Source organism: Nicrophorus vespilloides, unplaced genomic scaffold, assembly GCF_001412225.1.
Source record: "Nicrophorus vespilloides isolate i.1.1-1 unplaced genomic scaffold, Nicve_v1.0, whole genome shotgun sequence".
Lineage (NCBI taxonomy): Eukaryota > Metazoa > Arthropoda > Insecta > Coleoptera > Silphidae > Nicrophorus > Nicrophorus vespilloides.
The window spans coordinates 69,003-91,824 of NW_017098573.1; the positions used below are offsets into that span (position 1 = coordinate 69,003).

General features: G+C 33.4%; 4 protein-coding genes across 5 annotated transcripts in view; 3 read left to right on the forward strand and 1 right to left on the reverse strand.

The window, feature by feature from the left end:
- Positions 1–2,208, forward strand: part of LOC108562778 (peptide methionine sulfoxide reductase) — a 5,067-nt gene extending 2,859 nt beyond the window's left edge. For both annotated transcript variants that reach the window (XM_017921208.1, XM_017921209.1), the window contains exons 2-5: positions 1,119–1,286; positions 1,427–1,547; positions 1,607–1,743; positions 1,798–2,208. In XM_017921208.1, coding sequence (XP_017776697.1) covers positions 1,119–1,286; positions 1,427–1,547; positions 1,607–1,743; positions 1,798–2,032 — 661 coding nt within the window. In that variant the 3' untranslated portion in view covers positions 2,033–2,208. The remainder of the gene's footprint in view (positions 1–1,118; positions 1,287–1,426; positions 1,548–1,606; positions 1,744–1,797) is intronic.
- A 21-nt stretch (positions 2,209–2,229) lies between these two features.
- Positions 2,230–8,752, reverse strand: LOC108562777 (1-phosphatidylinositol 3-phosphate 5-kinase). The gene is made up of 13 exons (XM_017921206.1): positions 8,366–8,752; positions 8,112–8,301; positions 7,799–8,048; positions 7,540–7,746; positions 7,275–7,486; positions 6,732–6,956; positions 6,491–6,679; positions 6,198–6,433; positions 3,981–6,141; positions 3,771–3,928; positions 2,796–3,714; positions 2,584–2,745; positions 2,230–2,526 (listed from the first exon to the last, which is right to left on the reverse strand). Exons 1-13 carry the CDS (start codon positions 8,672–8,674, stop codon positions 2,330–2,332), a joined length of 5,415 nt encoding a protein of 1,804 aa, XP_017776695.1. The 5' UTR covers positions 8,675–8,752; the 3' UTR covers positions 2,230–2,329.
- A 1,513-nt stretch (positions 8,753–10,265) lies between these two features.
- Positions 10,266–10,736, forward strand: LOC108562771 (mitochondrial import receptor subunit TOM20 homolog). Its single transcript, XM_017921196.1, has one exon. It carries the CDS (start codon positions 10,266–10,268, stop codon positions 10,734–10,736), a length of 471 nt encoding a protein of 156 aa, XP_017776685.1.
- Positions 10,737–11,041: 305 nt separating this feature from the next.
- LOC108562772 lies at positions 11,042–21,696 on the forward strand. Its single transcript, XM_017921197.1, has 7 exons — positions 11,042–11,064; positions 18,336–18,579; positions 18,641–18,831; positions 19,019–20,060; positions 20,109–20,368; positions 20,494–20,918; positions 21,554–21,696. Exons 1-7 carry the CDS (start codon positions 11,042–11,044, stop codon positions 21,694–21,696), a joined length of 2,328 nt encoding a protein of 775 aa, XP_017776686.1.
- Positions 21,697–22,822: the final 1,126 nt, after the last annotated feature.

Below are 22,822 nucleotides of genomic sequence, written 5' to 3' on the forward strand. Positions count from 1 at the left end.
GTGTACGTTCCGTTGTGGTGCCCAGTTTCATAACTCGGACGAAACCCAAAGAATTGTCCGTCCGTAATAGTGCTACATATTAGATATATGAGTCAAGGCTCGAACGGCGCAAATGCATTTCAAAATAACGCCAATGAAAATATAACAAGACACCAAAATAATAACAAGAATTGTTCATCAAATGTTCATTCAATATTTAAAATTGAAACTCAGGCAATTTTGTTGTCGTTTAAATTCACTAAAAATCAATACTATCCAAGCCACAAATCATCAAATATTTATAGAATTATACAATTATTCTGTGTATTAAAAAAACATATACAAAAGGGAAAATACTTCAATTTTTGCAATAAGATTATTGTTTGTAAAATCTCGTTATCATTTTAAGCTTAATCTTTGCACCTGGTATTAAAAACAGTTAAGATAGTAATTTCACTTTTAATTTAGTTTAAAATGTTATTATTATGAAGATATGGACAAAAAAACATAACTTTTGAGTACGACTTATAATTCCATACGAAATTAATGTCTTCTTTATATAAATAAATTATTATAGTAATATTAAAAATAAAGAGCAGAAATATTTTGCTCAATAATCCTTTGATTCAAGTTATTTAAGTATAATATTGTATAAAATTAAATGAATCATTGCATTGATAAACTATGTATGATATATATGTACCAAAATTATAAATAATTTAATAAATTAAGCGAATTGTATAGAAACTCTTGCGTTTATTGTTTATATCTAGTGTTGAGATTCAGCAAATTATAAAAATATTCGTAAATTCCTACTGCATGAGATTGTATAAAATCAAAAGACAAAAACATGATCCATAGTTGTTATGCATGTTCGCTATTTTTGTTTTGACTGTTATATCAGCATGCTACGAAAATATTAGCCAAACAAACTGTAATCTTCGCGAAAAATCCATTAAAAACTTATTACAGAAAGCAATAACAAACAGTAGCAGTTTTTTACACGAGAACATAAATCATTTTGCATTTCAATCGTTTCGTAATACATCTGCTTGATATGTCTGGATAACAAATGTTATGATTCAATTAAATATGAGTCAATTTAACATTGAAATTTTATAATCTTTGTATTGTTTCAGAACAATGCCGTGCGTACGACATGAAATTAACACACCTTATGAGAAGGCGACCTTCGGTATGGGATGCTTTTGGGCATCGGATTCTCTTTATGGAGCAACGCCTGGCGTGTTGAGGACAAAAGTTGGATATTCTGGAGGTACCAAAGTTGACCCCAAATATAGAGATTTGTAAGTGTGCACTTTATCTATACGAGGAAGCTTATTCCATTTTTATCGCGTTTTATCATATTTTTTTGGTATAAATAAACAAAAAGATCTAATCGGAATTTATTTAAAAAAAAAATATTAATAAGAATTTTCTTATTTAGGGGTGATCACACTGAAGTAATAGAAATCCACTATGATCCGAAGATTGTATCTTACGAGGACCTTTTGGAGTTATTCTGGAATAACCATGAGTATGGTCTTACAACCATCATCAAAAGACAAGTATGTGAACATGACGCAAACTTTATTAAATGAGGATATTTGTTATGTTTCTGTTGCAGTACATGTCTTTGATTTTGTATCACAACGAAGATCAGCTATTTTCAGCGGAGAAATCGCTGAAGCAGCAGGCTGATCGTTTGAACCAAAAACTGATGACTGAAATCGCTTCAGCCGGTAAATTCTATCCAGCCGAAGAGTTAGTTATACCCTACCAACAATATTTTATATAATATTAATTTTGTTTTTTTAGTTATCATCAAAAATATAGATTGCAAAGACATCCGTGGCTCTGCGAAATGCTCGAGATGACCTCGAGTTTGCTACAAACGTCGCACATCGCATCAAGACTAAACGGTTACCTAGTGGGTTTAGGTAATGAACAAACCATCGAGAAAGAATTGGAGCAGTTTGGTTTCAACGAGAAAATGATCGATTACGTGAGGAAGGAATGGAAGACAAACGAGGGAGGTAGCCTCTACTGCTGATATTATCTTTAAATATATTTAAAACCTAGTATTTATTCGCCTAAAAGCACAAAACACAGTGAAACTTGTTATATAATGAACAGCAGAAGCGTCGAGAAGGAAATGTGTATAAAATCGGAACAAAATTTTATTATTTCTTTGTTAAATACAATTACAAATTAAAGCTTTGAACAGTTTACTACATAAATATTTGTTAAGTGACATAGAAACAGAAAATGAATAAAAAAAATCATATTAAAAATAATAATTAAAATGGTAATAATAATTTCGGTTATTCTTGTTTCATAGGGAATGCTCTTAATACTCTAATCCTTTTCCTAATCCCGCCCAAGGATCCGGTACCTCAAGGAAGTAACGATGCATGGCGTCTTCGAATCTCTTTTGGTACTCTTGCGGTGAAATTATGGTAGGCAACTTGCCTTGACCTCCCAATAGACCAGTTTTCTTAACTATAGTTTCCAACTTCTTATCCCAAGTAAAGGTACGAATATAATCTGAAAAAAATGATAATGTTAAGATGGTTTCAAATGTTTTAACAATGAAAATGGTACCAATAATTCCTAATACTAGCTCCTTATTCTCAGAATCCAATCCGACGAGCAACGAATAATCCATAACTGATTGTGTAGAAAGATACTCTGTATCGTTTTGAATCGCAGCAATGAGCACAGCCTTTGAATGAGGTAGAACATACAGCGGATTATCGCAGGTCACTAAAATCAAAATATTAACATTGACTTACAATCAAATTTGAGTTTCTTACTTTTTAGTAGATTTTCATCCAATAGGACGATCTCTCCATCTTGATTATCAGGATTGACTAGCCTATTCCTCATCGATCCCTTCAAATCGAACTTCTGGGTTACAACTCTATTGTAAAAGAGATTTTCCATAACCAATAAATGAGTTCTTAGAGTTGCGTTTGTCGTCACGTTCCTATAGATAATTTGGTAAATTCCGATGATTTTACCGAGTAAAGTAGGTTGTGCTGCTGATAGGCACCTATGCAGATATGCAAAGTAACTCGGTGCTGACTCTAAGAACAATTGCACTTCGGACTTAGGCATCTCCTTAAGTATAAATCTGTCGTCCATGGTCTTGCAGAAAGTTGATCCGGATTTACCACCGCGTGCGTTCCATTGCACGGACCTCGACAGAGATCTTATGTAAGCTTCCTCACCGATCGGCAGAACGGACTTTCTCAATGTAGCAAATTTCTCTGCACAAAAAATCCTGCAGAAGAAATTGCAATTGACATCTTCGAATTGTATTTCAATATGTTCGGTCTTGCTCTTCTTATGATCTTCCACCTTTTCGACAGGCGGCGCCTCAAATGATTGACTCATCTCCGAGACGTTCGCCGTTGCGGAATTAGAGATATCACTCTTAGATTCCTTATTTCTTAAGAAGGATAATAAACCGGAAGTTTTCTCGTTAGAAGCGCCAAATTCTCCACTTTCGCCTCTCTCACTTCTATCGCTTTGGTTTTTCCTCTTGTGAACGGGACTCGGAGTTTGTTCCGCACTTTGCGGCTTCTTCCCAGATAATTCTTCAAAAACCTTCTTATACTCAAACGAATTCAGAGCGTACGCCACAATCGAACTAGGCTCGTTTTCATACACAACGATAGGAGCATACACACCTGATGCCAAGGTGTAATGCTCATTGTTATTAAATGGTGGCTAGAATATGAATATTTTATATAATAAAAGTCGTTTATATATATAATATTTCTTACGGGTATCGTAAAAGGTGTGCTTGAGAATATAGAGAAAATATTTTTCACCGACTTTCTGTCAACTTCTTTTTTTCCATCGCATACATCTTCTAATTGTGATAAAACCGTACCATCTGATTGGGACCTTTGATGACACTTTGGAGAAGCCTTGGGATCCTCTGCAATAAGTTTAATTAAGTCACATCAAACCCAGCAATTAAAACTATTTACCATCGCCTTGATCCAAGCTTCTATTTTTCTTTGTAATTATACCGACGTTTGTTGGTTCATCTTTATTACCCTCCGAATCCGAAGTTTCCGATAGCAAATACCGAGTTTCTGAACTCGGACTCTCCAGCTCCTGGTGGGAATTCCGATCCTTCTTCTTCTCTTCCTTTTTAATAGCAGCATCCGATAGTTTTGTTTTCCACACATCGACAGTTTCAACGATCATCCTCTTAATTCTTACTAAAGCATCGGAAATTCGCCAGAAAGCTCTCTGAAGCTCAAGATTCGGATCTTTGAAGTCGTTTTCTTTATTCTCTATAGTCGGTGAGGTTAGTTTCAACTGGATTTCTTCTATTCTTTGTTTGAATATCGATTGATCCTTTGCCAAATTTTGCTTGTAAGTTTTAACTATATCAACTTCATGCGGAAGCAACGCCAATTGCTCACTAACCAAGGAAAATATATCATGACCTTTTGACGCTAGAACCTTCATTTCCTCAATTAACTCACACTGTTGCTTGCTCGAACTGTAATGCATTTCAATTGTGAACGAAGGTAGATATATCTCCCAAAGTTGAACAGTTGTGTATTTAAAACATACAGCTACATCCTTGTACGAAAAGTATTGGTGGTAGTCATGATGTAAACTATGCTGGCACAAAGTGTTCGAGCGCCTCGTATATATTCCACCGTGGAATCTGAGCTCCAAATACTTTGCAAATGAACATGACCAAGTATCGCTAGACATTGGAACCATCGGAGATACGATCTGACATTTGGAACACCAACTCCACATAATAATTTTCTCTTCCATAGATTTTTCAACATGGTATAAAGAGATGCTAACGCATCCATTATAATGGACGAAACGCCTGGTGTGTTGCATCATGGGCGTATCACATTTCGATTGGCAAGTGTACGTCGGCCTGTAGCAGTAGCGCTCCAAAAAGCAACCCAATGGTATATCATTTCTTCCGTAAAAATCCATGGTCACGACCCATGGGTTAACACAGAATGCTGGTGCATTGCTGGAATTTTGACTAAAACTGCAAAATAATACGGCTAAACGCTGGTGGTTGCGTGGATCAAAAACATTCCTCGGATCCAAAAACTTCTCCTTCTTCTCAACTCTATCATCCTCAGTGCAAACTATATCCAATACCTGTTTCTTTGGTAGGCGACCACCGACGGCTCGGAAATTCGCTAATACAGCTTGAATGTCATTGGAATCAACGTTTGTGCAAATACTGGTAGTCACAAATTCATGTGGCGATTTTAAATGATCAATGTTGTTAACCAAATCAATGTTATCCTCCTTAAGGGACCGTTTCTTCTTTTGATTGCTGAATTGATCGCTGTAGTAAATTTGTTCAGGAAAAAAGTTGCGTAGTCTACATTTCCTACCATTCTCAGTTTCTAGGTATGGCATGGAAAATACTAAATACGGTGAGATGCACAATATTGTATCGTCCAAAGCTTTTCGGAAATGATTTGATAACGGAAGTTCAGCCACTGAAAGTTTCTCGCAATTTTCTTTAAAGTCCTCGACTTTGCATGAATGTAGCGGATCACTAAAATCATTGATGGATTCTTTGACAATTTCTGGTTTCGCTTTCTCGTCGATCTTCTTCACTTTCGTTTCGAACTTTGCGACTTCTGTTATTGGCGAATTTTCCTTGCTTTCATCAAAGAATTCGTATTTGTTATTTGGCGGAACAGCGAATGCATCCATCAATAACGACTTTTCCAGCCGCCAATTGTAGCAGGCAAATAGTAAGAAAGACATAACGTTCTTCAGATGAACTAGTTCGGACTTGAAACCTCCCCTAAGTAAAACCGTTGCACCGAGATGAGCGTTTGGTAATCCTTCGAAATACATTAAAGTTTTACTTCTTCCTCTCTCGACCTCAAAAGTTCTCAAATAGAACTTTTTGCATGTTCCCAATCTGGGACGTCCAATGTGAACATCAACTGGAGAGATTATGTCGGCCTGAGTGCAACGTGAAATGCGTTCCAAAATCTTTTGTTTAACGTTGATGACTAATGTAACACCTTGTTCTCGGAGGAGATCTTGGGCCAAACGAGAGACGTTTTTTTGTACTATAACTATATTTGGTTGAAGTGCGTTGATGCGCGCCGCTACGTGTCTTAAGTATTCATGTTCCTAATAAAGAATACAAAGATAAAAACAATGTGAATTACAAAAATTAGTATATTTACCTGCATTAATACAGGTTCCAATGACATCAGCCTGCCTTCAGTTCTTTGGTAAACAATTGAACCTTCAAGTAATAATATTTTGGGGTTTTCCAATTTGACGGACATAGCTTTATGTACCACATTTTTACTGCAAACTATTCCACGCACCAGTTCACAGTTACTGCGATGTCCACCACTAACAACTTTAAACTTAACGTATTGTCTTATATCTAATTCTTCAGCGTCATGGTTTACGTCTAAATAATAATATTAATAATAACTTTACTTTGCTTGTAATTATTAAAAGTAAATACCTGGACGGATAACATCCACTATTTCTCGAACTAACGGTAAAATATATTCGCTCCATGTTAAAGATAATCCATTCACACTCAGCAACTGTTTGCATAGAGAAGATTCGTGTTGAGAGAATGCGTTTGATAAAACTTCATAAGCCGCCTTCTCTCCATTTTCCTCCCTCAACAACGTTACATTGTGCCATCCTACAGAATTCGTTAATGGGAAAACGCATCAACGAATTAAAGTTAAATTTACCTGATTCAGGTACAAACTCTCTCTGTTCCGAGGTCCTCACCATGGTCGTATCATTGCAAGCGATTTGGCACTTCTGCAGATCCGCATCGCTCTCATCAATGCTTCCCGAAGAAATCGGAGGTCTCGAGAGATAAACAGTGTTGGCTCCTACATTTAAATCTAAAGTATAAGAAGAAGATGAAGTGAGTTGTAGGTTCTTTGGTGAAAGTTGCTCATTTTCGGAATCTAAAAATAACACTTTCACTTAATTGAATATATTGAAAAATTAAATGTAACAAAATAATAATTTACTTCTTTTTGTAAAAAAAAATAAAAACTTTTTGCGCTGAAGCATTTTTCGAACGTATTACACAACCGAAATAAACTGAAATATCATCCTGTTTGACTTTCGTAATAAGTAGATTTTGGTCATTTATTTACAGACCTATATATCTATATATAAAATTCAGACTATGCTTTGTTTACTGATATTGATTAAGAAAGGCGTCGCACTTAAGTTAAGTACATGTAAGTTGAACTGATATTGTAAGATATTTTGTTTACCATTTGTACTGGTTTCGTGTGGAACATATTGCACCCAACTGGGTTCATCCTGATTAGTGGCTTCAAATGTTTGTTCCGATTGTATCACCTCCGGCGACGAGACGACTCCCAATTTGTACAAAGACATTCCGTCTATAAACGTACAAGGTTCAGAGATGCAAACCATGTATCCACCATCAAGAAGAGCTTGGCAAAGTGCGGAAGCTTGTATCCTTAAATATCATATGATTATGTAACAAATTGAACGCTCATATCCAAAAACTACCTCGAATTTGCCTTCTGTTGACGGATCAGCCAATCGACCAATTCCGAACCCATGAGGCAATCGTTGTAATTCCTCAAACGGTATCGGCGTGAAGTGAATTCAATTCCCGAGTTGGGTTTAGAAATTTCTTCATACAAATTTCGAAGTGATGTGGAGTTCTGCAGAGCCCTGAGTTTTTCTTCACTAGATAAGTAACTTACAGATGATCTATAAACAAGGAACATTATCTTAAGCACTAATATAATTACATTTATCTCACCTTCCAGCAGCAAACTTCTCTTCTTGATACCCAACAGAGATCTTTCTCTTTAAAGTACCACCTGCTTCTATTGACTTCACTGAATTTGCATTAGGTGATAATAAATTTTGGTTTAATGAAGTACTAGAACATCTGCCCCTTAAACTCTCTTGAAGCACCTTTAAATCACTATTCAAATCTGAACTTATATCAGAGGACTTTAGGTATGACAATACTACTTTACAACAGTAAGTACATACTCTCAAATCCCCTACAATCAAAACAATTAAAAAAGAAAATAGTTAAGTGGTAATAATATATATTTTTAAATTACCTGTGCAACCAAAAATTTTTCCTGGAATTTGTTGATTGCAGCAAGAAGAACAAAATATCTGACCACAAACCCGACAGTGGTGTCTCCTGCGGAATGTTGTAAATTTTTCACAGCACTCATAACATTCTTTGCTCACACTATCAGGCATCCAATATTGTTTAAGATCTGAATCTGAGTAGGCTTGCAAATTCTAAAATGAAACAGTTTAAAGAACATCAAATTATGATGGCAACAAGAAAACTCCCTCCACTCACATTACTTTTCATTGCCAGCAAGTTGATGATCCTTTTCAAGACATTCGGTAGGCTCCTTCCATCTGTCACATCAACATTATACACAACAGTTTCTTGATGTGGTTCTGCCTCCTTGTCAATAGCCCAAGAAGGCAAGGCTTCCTGAGATACATTGTCTGCGTTTGTTTCTGGATTGCTTACAGTCTCTACAGTGGCTGTTGCCCGTTTGAAGAACTTGGAGAAAAATTGTCCAACTTTGGCCTGTTTCTCTTCTGCCTGCAGGGGAGCAAATTCAGTTAACTTCGTTGGGGACTTCAGATTTTTATTCATGGTAAAAACAAAAACAGATTCTATTCTATACAGGACATTGTTTCGGGATCAGCTACAATCAGCTGATTTTGAACGAAAAAAAACAGAACGGATGTCATAACGTGCTTCTTTGGTTGCATAATTTTATAATTATGAATCCTATAAGATTAGGATTGTAATTATATGCTTGCATCCGTAACGAATTATTTAAACAATAGTGAAACTCCATTAATAAATTAAAGTACATATTTGATAATTATACATATGAAAATGTCAGTAAATTAAGTTGCATAATCTATGAAAATAACCTTAAGAACTAAGTTTAAATTTAAAGGGTTTGAAGGTTGATAAGCATTAAACAGAGTCAAAAAAACAATTTTAACATGTAATGAATGTTATAAATTCTTCTATAAAATTGAGTATTTCAAATACATTTTATTAATAAACTATATTTTAACTACAATACATACAATTAAATTAAGTTGTGGATATTATAATACATTGGAAGTCGGTTAAACGCGGGTGTCGTATCTATCCTGCATTTCATGATAACTGTAGTATAAACATTTATTTGAAAGTATGTTGATTAAAAAACGATACGAGTAATTTTTGTGATGTTTCATTTTAATGTGTGAGATATGCCTCTCTTTGACCGAAAACATTTCTTCTCCTTGAAATTTAAAGCCAAACATCGCCTCCCTCTCTGAATTATGTGCTCATCGAAACCCAAATATCCTTTCCAAATTTAAATATCCCAGATTATCCCTCTTCCAATACCTAATATCCCTCGATTGATACCCTCTTGTTCCTTCACCGCTGCTTTTTTTTTCTCATTCCTTTGTTTTTCATATATATATATTTATGTTCCCGAGCGGAAAAAGCTTTCTTGATTTATATAGACAAGAAACTTTGTATTATTGTTTTACCAAATCAGACTTACAGTTATCCTTTCATGAAAATTTGTGAAATTAGTTATAGTTTTAAAACTAGAAAAACATTAGAAAAATACATTATGATATCATTGTGGTGAAGGTATTAATGTTTTCAATAATTTCAATATTTATAATTCTCATTGGATAAAATTGATGTATTTTTGTAATACAAGGAATAATTGACAGGTTACAATATGACTGCTTTCCATTCAAAATATATTAATACACTTTCAGGAAATAATAAAATATTGGACGAAGGACGTGGTAAATACGCAGCAGGTTAAGTTTTTTTGTCCATACGTCGTTTTGCCGCTGAATAATCAATGAACCATTAGAGTAAACACAATTAACTTGAAGCTTATTGAACGTAATCTGCATTAGTAATTAGGTTTGTTAATTAAAGTAAATTTAGTAATTAATTACATTAAAACGTCAAATTAAATGATCGGTTTGTGTCTTTGCTTTTATTTTCATGAAATAACATATTGAGTGACAGAATTATTTGGATTAATGTGTCTTTCTTTTATTTTATCTGTTTGTACCTATTATTATTTGTGTCTTAGCAACTGAAGATATGATTGTGTGTGTGTGAAATTTTACGTTGTCAGTTGCATAAACCTCATACATTTTTTTTGTCACTTTCGTTTGAATGTAAAGAAGAGGATAAAATTGATCTGAAGATGCAGATGAGCGTGATCGGCTACGTAACAATACTATGCGGGACTTCTTTGTTAGCGTTCTGCTTATATTTGGATAGAAGGAGGCATCAGGACCCAAGCTTCCGTAGGCGACTGAAGGAACGCAGACAGAAGCTGAAGAAGCAGCATCTACCGCATTACGAGATTACACCTAGGAACATAGATCCTCGGTACAGAGAAGCTGTAATCATTAAGGAAATTCAGATGGCCGAGAAGCTGATGGTTCAGGACAAACTGGATGAGGCAATCATTCACTTCGCGAGAGCCATCTCCGTTTGCGCCGATCCTGAGCATCTCATGAACTGCCTAAGACACACGCTACCAGCGAACGCCTACGACTCTTTGATCCATCTGTTGATCAAGCTTTACGGAGAGGCTTGCAAAGTCGAAGAAAGCGAGAAAACCAGGCCAAGTAAGCTAAATTCGGAGTTGGCTGCGTCGTTGGCGTTCTAATTTTTACCAAGGGCTTTCAATAAAGCAAATTGCAACAGTAAAAGTTTTTTTTGGGGAGGGTTGTTTTCGTTCGTGCTGAAAGTTTTCCATGTCTTGTGGCCTTTCGGCCTCGATTCTTCCCCCTTCGGCGCCAAAATCGAAAGTGTTTGTAAGGTAGCTACGCACATCGCGATGTACACATACATTTCGTGACCAGCGCAATATAAACTCACAAAAGTTTACAGTCTGCTAAAACAGTCGATTAATACAACGCGTTGCGGTCAGCCACGGTAAAAACCCACGTGTCCGAAAGCTCTCCGTTAAACATGAACAAGGAAAATACTTCACAGTAAGTTTTCTTTTTATCTAAACACAATCAAATCATTATTTAATGACATACACAATTCGTCATGAATAACTTTTTTTTTATTCAGAATATTACAGTTCCTCGTTAGGAAATGAAACTCAACGTATGGACAGGCCTTCCCAGAAATGATTAGCTTTGTGAATAATGTAACTAAACAATGAACGCAATTAATTTCAATTTATTGAATGCTATTTGCATGAGGGTCTTTAAACTGTACAGAAAAAATGAGCTAATTTGAAATTCAAACTATGATCCATAAATTATACTTGTGGCGTTTGCGGGGTTTTTCCTCCACGGATTCGCCTGACTACCTACAAAAGAAGAAGAAAAAATATTTAATAAACGCAGACAATTTGTGAAGTAGCACAAACGGAATCCAACAAAAAAAACGAGCCGTGATTATTATGAATGAAGTTCGCGTGGTAAAAGTAAAATCTGCAGATTGGGGTCAGCGATATTTAGTCTACGCCCTTGACTCACTAAACATAATGCGTAAGCTCAAAGTGATCGTACACAGCATCAAACGTAAGCCCCCCCGAAAAACATCACGCTTTTTTTCCTTAACATTTTAACTAGCTTGTGTTCCTTTTATTTGGGTCAGGGGGTCATCGTGACGTTCGCGAAGTCACCGGAGACTTCATCAGATTGTGGCAATGTTATACGAGGGGTAGATTTTTCAAATCGGTCACGCCACCCCCAGGGTTGAGTAAAACAAACGAATCGCGGTTGGAAACTTATTCTTGCTCCTGTTATTCTTCTTTTACTTGCACTGTTCGCGATTTTCGAATCGATTTCGGGAATCTCGTACCTGGCACTACTGTTTGTTCTTTCCATCGAGATCGACACATGCGATTCATGTGTTTCACGCAGAAATCAAAGCGGTGCAGTTGTTATCTTTGGCTTTAGGTTGAAAGTTTATTGCGAAATTTATTGCCCGAATGCGGAGATCAAAGATCGCTATGTAAACGGTACGTACAAACAACAGTTTTAGATTGGAAACAAAGTGTATGGAATTTATTTTTGCTTCAGGTTAATTTGTATTTTAAATGGTACTCTGTTGGTAGGGCTAAATTTAACTCGGCATTTAATTTGTTGCACATAAATTAATTAAAATGCAACGATGGCTTCTATCTTGATGAAATTTCTAATTTTTTTGTTCGCTGTTTGTTTGGATTAATATGCGAGTTTGCATACTTTTTTTTAAATATTAATTTCGCATTCCTCCCCAGATTGGTTTAATGACTCTTCAATTTACTTTATTTTAAGACCACATATTCAATATTGAAATATTCAAATACGTTACACCTTTGTATTGCACTTTCAAACAATTTGACTCATTATTATTGTATAGTAGTACTAAATACACGTGGCACATAATAAATAAGTAGTACTAGTATATTGATATTTCTGTTAAATATACTAGAATATTATCCTATATTAGAACACTCATATACAATTTTATAACAATATTGATATGTATATATCTATTATCAACTATCTTGTGAAAACTGTACCATCATTAATATTTGTAATAAGATTTCCATTGGCAATTGATCACAAACTCATTAAATTTTAAAACATGTCATTCTTACAAACAATCTGTTGGGTTGTTCCGAAAGTAATTTCGTATTTTATTGTTAATATGGACCAAAACAAACAGTATTTTCGAACAAAATCTGTACAGGCAACGGTCTGATAGTTGATGATGACCAGATTAAGACGTTAATTGAATTTATCCTACGTTCTACGACAAGAGAGATAATCAACGTATCCCAAAAGGTAAACATTTTGCATAGGATTCGCTACGTGCCTCTATACGATATTTGTGTGATTATACGAAAATTTAATAGACTGCATCCTCATTTACAATTTATTGTTCAAGCGCAATGAAAATGTTCCAGTTTTAATATGATTTTTGATAAATGTTCTGAAAAAAAAAGTTCTTTTGTGGTTTTCAAAACGTACCTTGTGGAGTTTCAGATTGGGAGTATGAAATTTTGAAACTATCTATTAAAACATGCATCATTGATTGATTTTTATCAATCAATGATGCAAGTTTATTTTTTAAACGAAAATTATGTATTTCAATTAACTTAAAAATACGAAATTATTTTCGGAATTACCCAATTCGAACAATTTGCAATATTTACTGTAATTATTTTACATTGCGGTCTATTAATAAAGTAATATAATAAAATATTTTTCATAAACAATAATAAAATATAGTACTTTGCGTGTTGTATAATTATTAATTACATTATTATACTTATTAATTAATTCCGTGAACGTTGTGTTTGAAAATAACAACATTTTCATGTCGCGTTTTCTGAGAATATTACACAACAATTTTTTTTATTTCAGAAATTATTTAAAAGATAACTTTCGAACATGCTTTGATCTGTTTATTAAAATAGAAAAGCACGGAATATCTTCATTTATATTTTCAAAATATAACTTACTATTTTTTAGTTAAGCAAACAATTCTTCGATTAAAATATAATAATCATTTATTAATTTGAATTCAATTCAATAGTTACGTATGAATTATAATTGAAGTTGTATTATTTTATATTATTACCTCAAATTCTTTCATACAATGCAAAAATAGACACAAACATATACAAATGTTCACTTTAAAGCGATTTACACTTAAATACATTTAACTCTAATGTTCACCTCCAAGAACTTACTTATCGTTTAGAATTATTTCATATTTTGCTTAGAAATTTTATATAGAAATATTGTTCTAATTATAATTCAGTTATATATATTGAGAAAACTTACTTTTCTTCTTAATGTTTCGTATACAGTAGAACCACGTTTAACGAGTTTAATCCGTTCCAAAATTTCCGGCTTTTTACTCGTATAGTGAAACATATTCAAAAATACACATAATATGTGTACATAAGTTTACAAAATGATGTAACAGACGCTCAATCCAGGACTTCTCTTTTTTTACAATTCATTTTGCTGATTAAGCGAGGTTCCACTGTATTTCCAGAATATTAAAACAATTAGCATATTTAATGTATTTTTATAAATAAAATTATAATATCTTGTAATTAAAGTTGACTATAATTTACAACAACCACTTAATTATTAACATAGTTGCGACTATAATAGATTCATTTAATCAGTTAATTTTTAAATAAAATCCCTATCAACAAGTGAAAAGAATACCAAACTGCTAATGATATGGATTACAATCTCCAATCTGATGTGAATACAACAATCAATAAATTCATGTTTTACACATCAAAAACCTGTTGAATAGAACAGTGTCTTATCGATGTTAAATATACGATAACTTCATTCATGAAATATTAAAAAAAATGTAATTTATACTTTACTAACGCATTTTTCTGACAGAACATAACTAAAATTTCATTAATAAACTAATAAATAAAATTAGTACAATTTGTTTTATGTAGCTTTTTTTCTAGCAATGTTTCAAAGAAAGCATTTACGACAAATTCGTTTTCATAAAGCAGGGCGAGATTATATAATTTTTTTTTGCTGGTTGCGTAAAAAATGGATGAAAGATTCACTTGATGTATGGGTACCACTTTTTTGTATTATCGTCTGGGAGAAGCCACATACATAATATATTTCTGAGTATTTGGTTTAAAACTCTTGATATAACAAAGCCCATATAACCACCATGGAAATGTTTACATAAATTAAATGATAAAAAATATCTTTGTTGCATGTAAAATTGTATCTGTATTTTGTAGCCGTTTTTTTAATCAATCAAGTATACAATTAACATGTAATGTTAGATAATTTTAAATGCAAGTGCTATAATAATATAATATAATTGCTATAACCACTAATTATCCTTTTATATTATAAAGTACATTAAGTGTTAAGAAGAAATAATGAAAGATTATACGATATGTATTTACTATTTACTTTTGAAGCGAAAATGATTTTTATAGTACTTTTGTATAATGTTTTGTAAGCGCTTTTACAAAGTAGTAAAATTAAGTATTAATTCATTATAAACGTCAGATTAATATTAGTAAATAATGTTGAAACATTTTTCTTTAAGAAATTTGAAATGAGCGGATTTTTTTTTTAATAAAATTACAAAACCTATTTTAATTATAAACTGTCCTATCTATTTATTTTACTTAATAAAAGTTCACAAAAGATCTTTTTTTCTTGGTTTAAAACACCATTAAGTGATTAATAATGTATGAAAAACTCCATTGTGTGAAAGCTTATGTTAAGGTACTAAAAGGATTGCTTTTATATAAAATTGATATAAGATTCCACTAATCACATATAATATTATTACAATGAAGGTTAAGGAAAAAGTTCGTGACTAGTGTAAGGTTAACGTTATAAGAATAATTTGAACTCAGAATCTACTGTGGTTAACATTCAATATCCATCATCATTACAATAATTTATTATTTGTCTGTTATGTACTCAACATAACAAGTAGCGTGGATACACCTACACTAAAAATAATATAAATATGTTATTGTATAGCGTGATGTGGATTGACAACAAATTCTGCTTTTGTTATTATTATTACAAGGTTAAACATATACCTTTTTTTTGTTAATATATTTTTATTAGAAGTTTTATATCCTACATTATTATCGACTATAATAGTGGTTCTCCAAGAAAAAGTAATGAGAGACGGGACGGTATGTTTTTCTACGTTTTCCTACACATAAACTTATTAAGGATCGCGCACCAAAAAGTTTGAGAAACACTGGACTACAAGATTATTTATTGCCAGTGTGTTTTATAAAAGCTTTTGTTTATTCAAATTTTCTAAAACAATGATAATTGTCTGATTATTATGAATAAAAATGAGTTCATGTGCATATAATTAGAATAACTTCGTCCTACTTAATGTGGTTTTTAACATCAACTTAGTATTCCATAAATTAATATGAAAATTTGACAGTGATGTATATGAACTTCCAAACAGATGACATAATCTTTAATCTTAAATGAAAATTTTGGTTCTTTTTTCATATTTTTATATACAAATTACCGTGTTAAATATAAGTCCAGAAAATGAAAAAAAAAGTTTAGTAGTTTGTACTTGTTTTTTTTTCTTTAATTTAATGGAGTTATTGCATTTAACACTGATCGCTTAATAATAACACGGTTTTATTAATCTTCCACTGAAAGATTTGTGGAGAATAGGCATTAAATTGGATTTTTTTTATGTTAAATAGTGCTTGAAATTGCGGACATTGATATCAAAGGTAACGTTAATTGACTAATAGAAATTCAAATAGTCTAAAGTCATTAATATATTAAACCAAGTTAAACATTATATTTTGTTACTTTTCTGTTTGAAAATCAAAATGACTTTGATTTGTTTTTTTTATAGATTATTATGATACATAGCCAAATTATGAATATAATCACGTAAAAATATGGTAAAACGTATAGAAATAGGTCATTATATTCTTTTAACATGATATATTGTGACAAATATATTTAAATCGTTGCGAAACGTTGGTAAAGAAATAGCTATTGATTTCACTTGAAAAACGAGCGTTCCTGATTCAATTGATAAACCAGAGGAAATAAGTGGAACTGCTAAGAAATTGGGTTTAAAAATAACTCGCCATGTATGTTAATAGACTATAAATAATAAATATAGTACCAAAGTTCATAGACCTTCACATATATTTCAGTATCTAGATAGATTATTGAACCTTGATATAAATTATGTATGCTTTTACACATTTTTGTTATGAAAATTTAAAAAAAGCTGTTATATGTTATATAAAATTTCATAACAATTTTTAAGACTCAAATTCTGGTAAAATTAAAAAAAATCTAGTAATTGAAGAGTTTAGCAACTAGCCACAGCCTTTTTTAAGTGGAAGACATTCATCTTTGTACTAAATTAGCTACGATTATTGAGAAATAATGGGTAATATGTATTGAATAAAATACTTGAATTATGAATAAAATCAATAACTAGTTAGGTTTGCAAACTAGTTATTGATTTTATTCTTCATTTATTATATTAGAGGAAAGTAGTATTATCATTTTCCATTGGTATGAAAATGATCTTCATCAAACATTTTTCGATGTTTTTTTTTTTGATTTATTTCCCGGGACAACGGAAAATACAAATCTTGGAATTTTCTTGGAATGTAATCCTGGGATTGACAAGTAATGTGTGGAGAATTTCTTGTGGAATAAATGAGCTTAGTTTATATAGAAAGTACATTATTTTTGAGAGATCATTTGGCACATAATTAACAGTAAAACATACATTTTTAGTTTATCAATTACATAAATAATTTAAGTTCACTTATAAACGTTTAATAATAGCATAACCATTCATGAAATTACACATGATTACCAATAACTTTGAACCAATCCAATTTATGATCGAATCATTCGTGCATAATACACGAACATTATATAAATTAGAATCGGAATCACCTCTGTATAAATAGACAATCATCATTATTTGTTATTTTGCGAATGCCGTTATACGGAATTCGCGAATCATACATACATTTATTGGATTTCCTTTGGATTACGCGATGCACGCGCAATTTAGTAATTGTGGAAAGTCGTGCTGTGGGATGGAGGGGTTTGGAATTAGGTGATCGCAAATTTTATGTGAAACTTTTTAATGCGGTTTTCGTTGCTCGCAAAGAGCATTAAGCTCGCCTATTACGCTATTAGTACCAAGCTGATGCGAATCCCGTTTAATGGATACGACATGCAACATCGGGAATGCGGTATAAAAAAATGTATATAATGAAACATAAAAAAATGTATCTGCCTTTCACTATCCGGCACCGCCATAAAAAGAGGAAAACAGAAAGAAAAATAGAAAAGTAAACGGCAAATAAATTCAATGGAAAATGCGACAGGGTTAAAAGATTAAAACGCGTTTATAATTAAAGCGTGTAAATGTTGCATGCAGATTTTATAATAATCCCGATTGGAATCTAGACCGTGGTGCATATGCACCAGCGTGGAAATAATCGTGTAATTTGTACAATTTTTCAATCTAATTTGTGTGTGAGTCGCTTTTCTTAAAAATTGAGGGTTGCGCGTCTGGTATTGATTGCCATTCCTATTTACTTGATGAAGTTTATAACCGTGGCCCCGATTCCGTGTAATGTCAGAATCTCGTGGTTTTGATTGATGTTCTTGGCCTATAATCAATGCGGCTTTGAGATAATTGGATTAATGCAATATTTAATTTGGTTAAGTGCCGTTCTTTTTTTTGTTTCTCATCATCGTTTTAGGGGTGATTTCTCTTCCGAACCGGATCTCACGACGGCCGAGCGGAGGCTGTGGGATTCCGGCTTTCCGCCGGGATTTTCCGTGGACAAGTTGAAACAGTTCCGAAGAAGAAGGTTCCTCAACAAACCGCAGGATCATCTGCAGCTGGAGGAGGGAAAGTTTGCCAACATCAAATCGGAGTACACGAGGAGATACAAGAACTACTACTTCACCGGCTCCGACGGCGATTTGGCTTACAACTCTAAAGTCCTTCAGAAACCCTAAAAAAAATAAATTTATTAATTTTAGCTTGTGTTATTTTTTTAAGGATATTTCTCCGATTCGCAGCGAGAAACCCGAGGATTCCTTGAAAATCGAGGGGGCCTTGCACATAAATCCTGAATACACAGAATCATTTGTCGAGTTTCCTTTGGAAAATGTAAGAGGGCGGAGGCGGAAACGCAGTGCTTTCCGGTTAATTGACGATGCTGATATGGCCTTGCATAATGAGGAGTATAGGTAAGGAAAAAACATCAAAGAAAGTGAAACCCGTGTATTCTTTTTTTGGGTTTTATCGATTCGCCATAAATCCTAATAAAGCCACCCCTTTAAGGATACTTTAAGTTATAAGCAAATGCAAATGCGAGGAGTTGTTTAGAAGTAGTCCAACTTTCAAACGAGTCGCGTCACGTAAAGTCTAGTGATTTTATTCCGTTTCCAGGACAGAGAATAGGGCCCAGTTCAAACGCTGGGACAACTGGAGTAGAACGTTACCACTGCGACGTCCGACGATTTTGAAATTGGAAGGAGATTTACTATCAACCACTGAAAAGGCGGAACAATTTATCGAATATCTTCTTGCGGAACGGAGGACTTTGAAGAAGCATGATAACAATTTGAAGATGGAAGGAGAGATGCAAACCAATTCGGAAATGGGAGCCCAATTCCGACCATACGAATACCAATCGAGGCCACCTCTTTGTCGAAAATTCACAAATTTACACCTCGAAGGTGACATGGAAACGATGACGGAAAACAATGAGAACTACGTTACTTACACGTATGAGAAGCGTCCGGCGCTGATGAAAAGAGGTACAAATCTTAATTTAGAAGGAGATTTGGAGATGAATCCGGAATACAGGAATGCTTTCGTTGAGATTAAATCGGAAAGGAGGTCGCCGTCAGTACCTCAGCACAATTTAACAGTAGATGGATTCTTTGATTCATCAACTGAAAATAAAACCAAATTTGTTGGACACGAAATTCGACCTATACCGTTCTTGCGTGGATCCGATTTCAACCGAAAATTATTGCTAGGCGATGATAAACCAATAAGAAATGCGGAATACAGAGACAAATATGTGCAACATGCTATGGAAAAGACAGCTCCTTTGAGACGCACTTCCAATTTGAAATCAGAAGGTAATTTCGAGGGAATCTCGGAAAATAAAGGCGAATACGTGGAAAGGCCTGTGACTAAAGTAGAGAAACAGAAAATGCAACACAATATTCATTTGGAGGGAAGGATCGATATGAATCCCGAATACAAGAACGCATATGTGGATTATTACAAAGACGGGAATTTCGCATCACCTTCACGAAGGAGAAGGACACATTCTCAAACGATTAATTTAAAATCGGAGAGTCCCGTTGAACATTATCCTGAATATAAGAGATCTTACGTGGATTTTCCTAGGTCTAGGCCAACGATAATTAAACCCGGAGGGAACATATCAAGCGAAGGAAATGTAAGTTCATATTAATAATCTATATTTTGTTAGTAACTCTATTTTAAGATGGATCATGTAAGTGAAAAGAAATCGCAGTACATCGAATATCCGAATTACCAAAAACAGGACTCTTTAAAACGCGAATCAAAGCTAAAACTTGAAGGAAATTTTGAGTGTCAGCCGGAATATAGGAAAGCCTACAAAGATTATTTAATTCGTGAACGCGTTGATAGAAAACCTCGTCCTATGGATAATCTAACGCAAAATAAACGCGCCGTCGATGTTTTAGCGCAATCCTCAAGCACTCCGACTCCAATATCCGAAGAGTAAGTTGCACTGCACACTATCTCTAGCTTACAGCTTTTTCATACATTCCAGGATCCCGAAGGTAGGAGGGCTTTGTGCTTAAACGCATTGTCCACTAAACAATTTGTTTAAATCAAATTTTTAGCTCTTCTAAGCCGCATAAGCGCATCATCAAATCGCAGATTCCAATCAGGAAACCTCAATCGACGACTTCTGAATCGGATTCCGGTTCAAAGTCGAGCCGTTTGAAAACTATCGAAGGTCAACTCTTTGGTCCGAAAATTCCCAAAGCAAGCAGAAGTCCGAGTCCTCGAGTCAGGACTAAATCAAAGAGTCCATCAAAATATAAACCGAAGGAGGAAAAGAGGAATAACAGGACGGGATCTCGGTTTACTGAATCCATTCGCGTGGAAGATCTCGCTTACACTCCGTGCACTTCTCCGATTCCCACGAGGAAGGTGTACGCTCAGCAGGTGGAAAGAAAGAAGTGGAATAAGCAGGAATCTGAAGACGCTTTCTACATTTTGGAGGACGATATAAATAATAATTGCGAGAATGAGCATTTCCTTAGTAATTCGTTGCATAGGGAGCAGAAGTGGATGCCTTCATGGTATTCGCCTTGAAGGAGATTATAAACATGCCAAAAATAGACCTATTTTTTTTGTATAGGAAAGCACGTGTAAGAAAGCTTCCTCGAATCAGAATCACCAAATTAGTAAAGAGAAATTGTTATCGAAAAGAGCTCAGGATTAATATTAATCGATGTGCCATATAAATGAATTTCATTGTACTGCCAAGTGTAAACAAAATGTATAAGAAACAAATAAAAGTTTATTAAAAACGAATAAAAAAAGTTGATTACAAATTGAATCTATTTATTTTTCTATTGCTTCATCGATGCAACGCTTCAACAACTAGAGGAATGCGACCAATTTACATGCGCATCACTTAAACTGAGTGCACCACAAAATCGAAATCGATTGTCTGGTTTTAGAGGATTACAGCCTGATTAATCATACTTCCGATTAGTTCAGTGAATACGTAATTTACATCAGCTACGTTTTTTATTTATATCCGACAAATCATTCATACAATTCATATGTTTATTAACATGAAAAATAAGTTTAATTAAATACCTTGACATACTGTACTTAATTAGTATACAGAAATGTGGGAAATAATCTAAATTCATGTTAATTTTGTAGATGCTAAGAGTTTGGACCGGTGCGGATTGGGTTTCATGGGGATGCGTCAAATCATTTTATTTGCAGAATGTAATCCCATGTGGCTACATCCTCCAAACCATCGACCCGAGCTTGTTATCGCGTGGTTTGATGAGAGTCCTTAAACTAATTAAATACAAGTTCTAGAGTTTTACTAAACAAAGTTATAAACTACGTTAAAAAATGATAAAGAATAAAATAATGATATTCGTTATAATATTTAAGGAGAAGTTAAAGTTCTTTTTTAGTAAGAAAAACATCAAATGAATAATATAATAAATTTAAAAATATCACTATACCTGAAATAAATTCAAAATATAGTTTATATTAGGAAATATAAGTATCAAAACAGTGATTTGTGTGAAAGTTCATGCATATTTTTCTGAGAATACAACCACTTATAAACCGATGATATATGCCATGTATATTATATTCAATTGAAGAAATATATGAAAATCAACAATTTTATATTTTTATTGTTTATATAAAAGAAAGATGCAGGTCTATTTGGCAAATGGTATACAATTATGTAACGACGCAAACACTCAAACTATACCAATGAGACGTTATTACGAAATGCTCATTGCAACAGATGCCAGTAACTATCGTGTATACCAGTACCTATTTCTGGAAGATCTAATCTCATAAGAGACTCGAACATTTAAGTAAATATCTCCAACATTTATTGTATAAAATATTGTGGATTACAATTTCAAAGAATTACATTTTTGTTTATTAACAAATTAAATTATTTAGTTAACAAATATTAGTTGCCAGAGAGTTAAATAAATAATATATTTTTTTTTGTAGTAAGAGAGGAGAAGAAATTTACATTTCTAATTTTATGTATAAGATTTAATTAAACTTGATTGTTTTAATTATCAATATAAATGTAAATTGTAAACTATTTAGTTTAAACATAAATATCCCAACAATATTATGTTAACATTTTAACATAATTTTGTCGGAGAATGTTATTTTCTTTAGAACAAGCACTCGTACAAGATTATCTGGAAGGAGACCGCGCATCCAAATTTTATACTGACTTTAAAGGTTAGCTGATCGGTCACATTTCTGAAGAATCAGTGATTGATTACTTAAGGATAGTTTCAGCGTCAATGATATCTTAATCCATATTAGTTTGTATACAAGAGAATACTACGTTGTGGTTGTTTTCTGTAAATTGCTGTTCTGCAAAGCTTCAAATATAATATGCCAGAAAAATGGTCTTGGGGTTGTTTGATTTTGGAA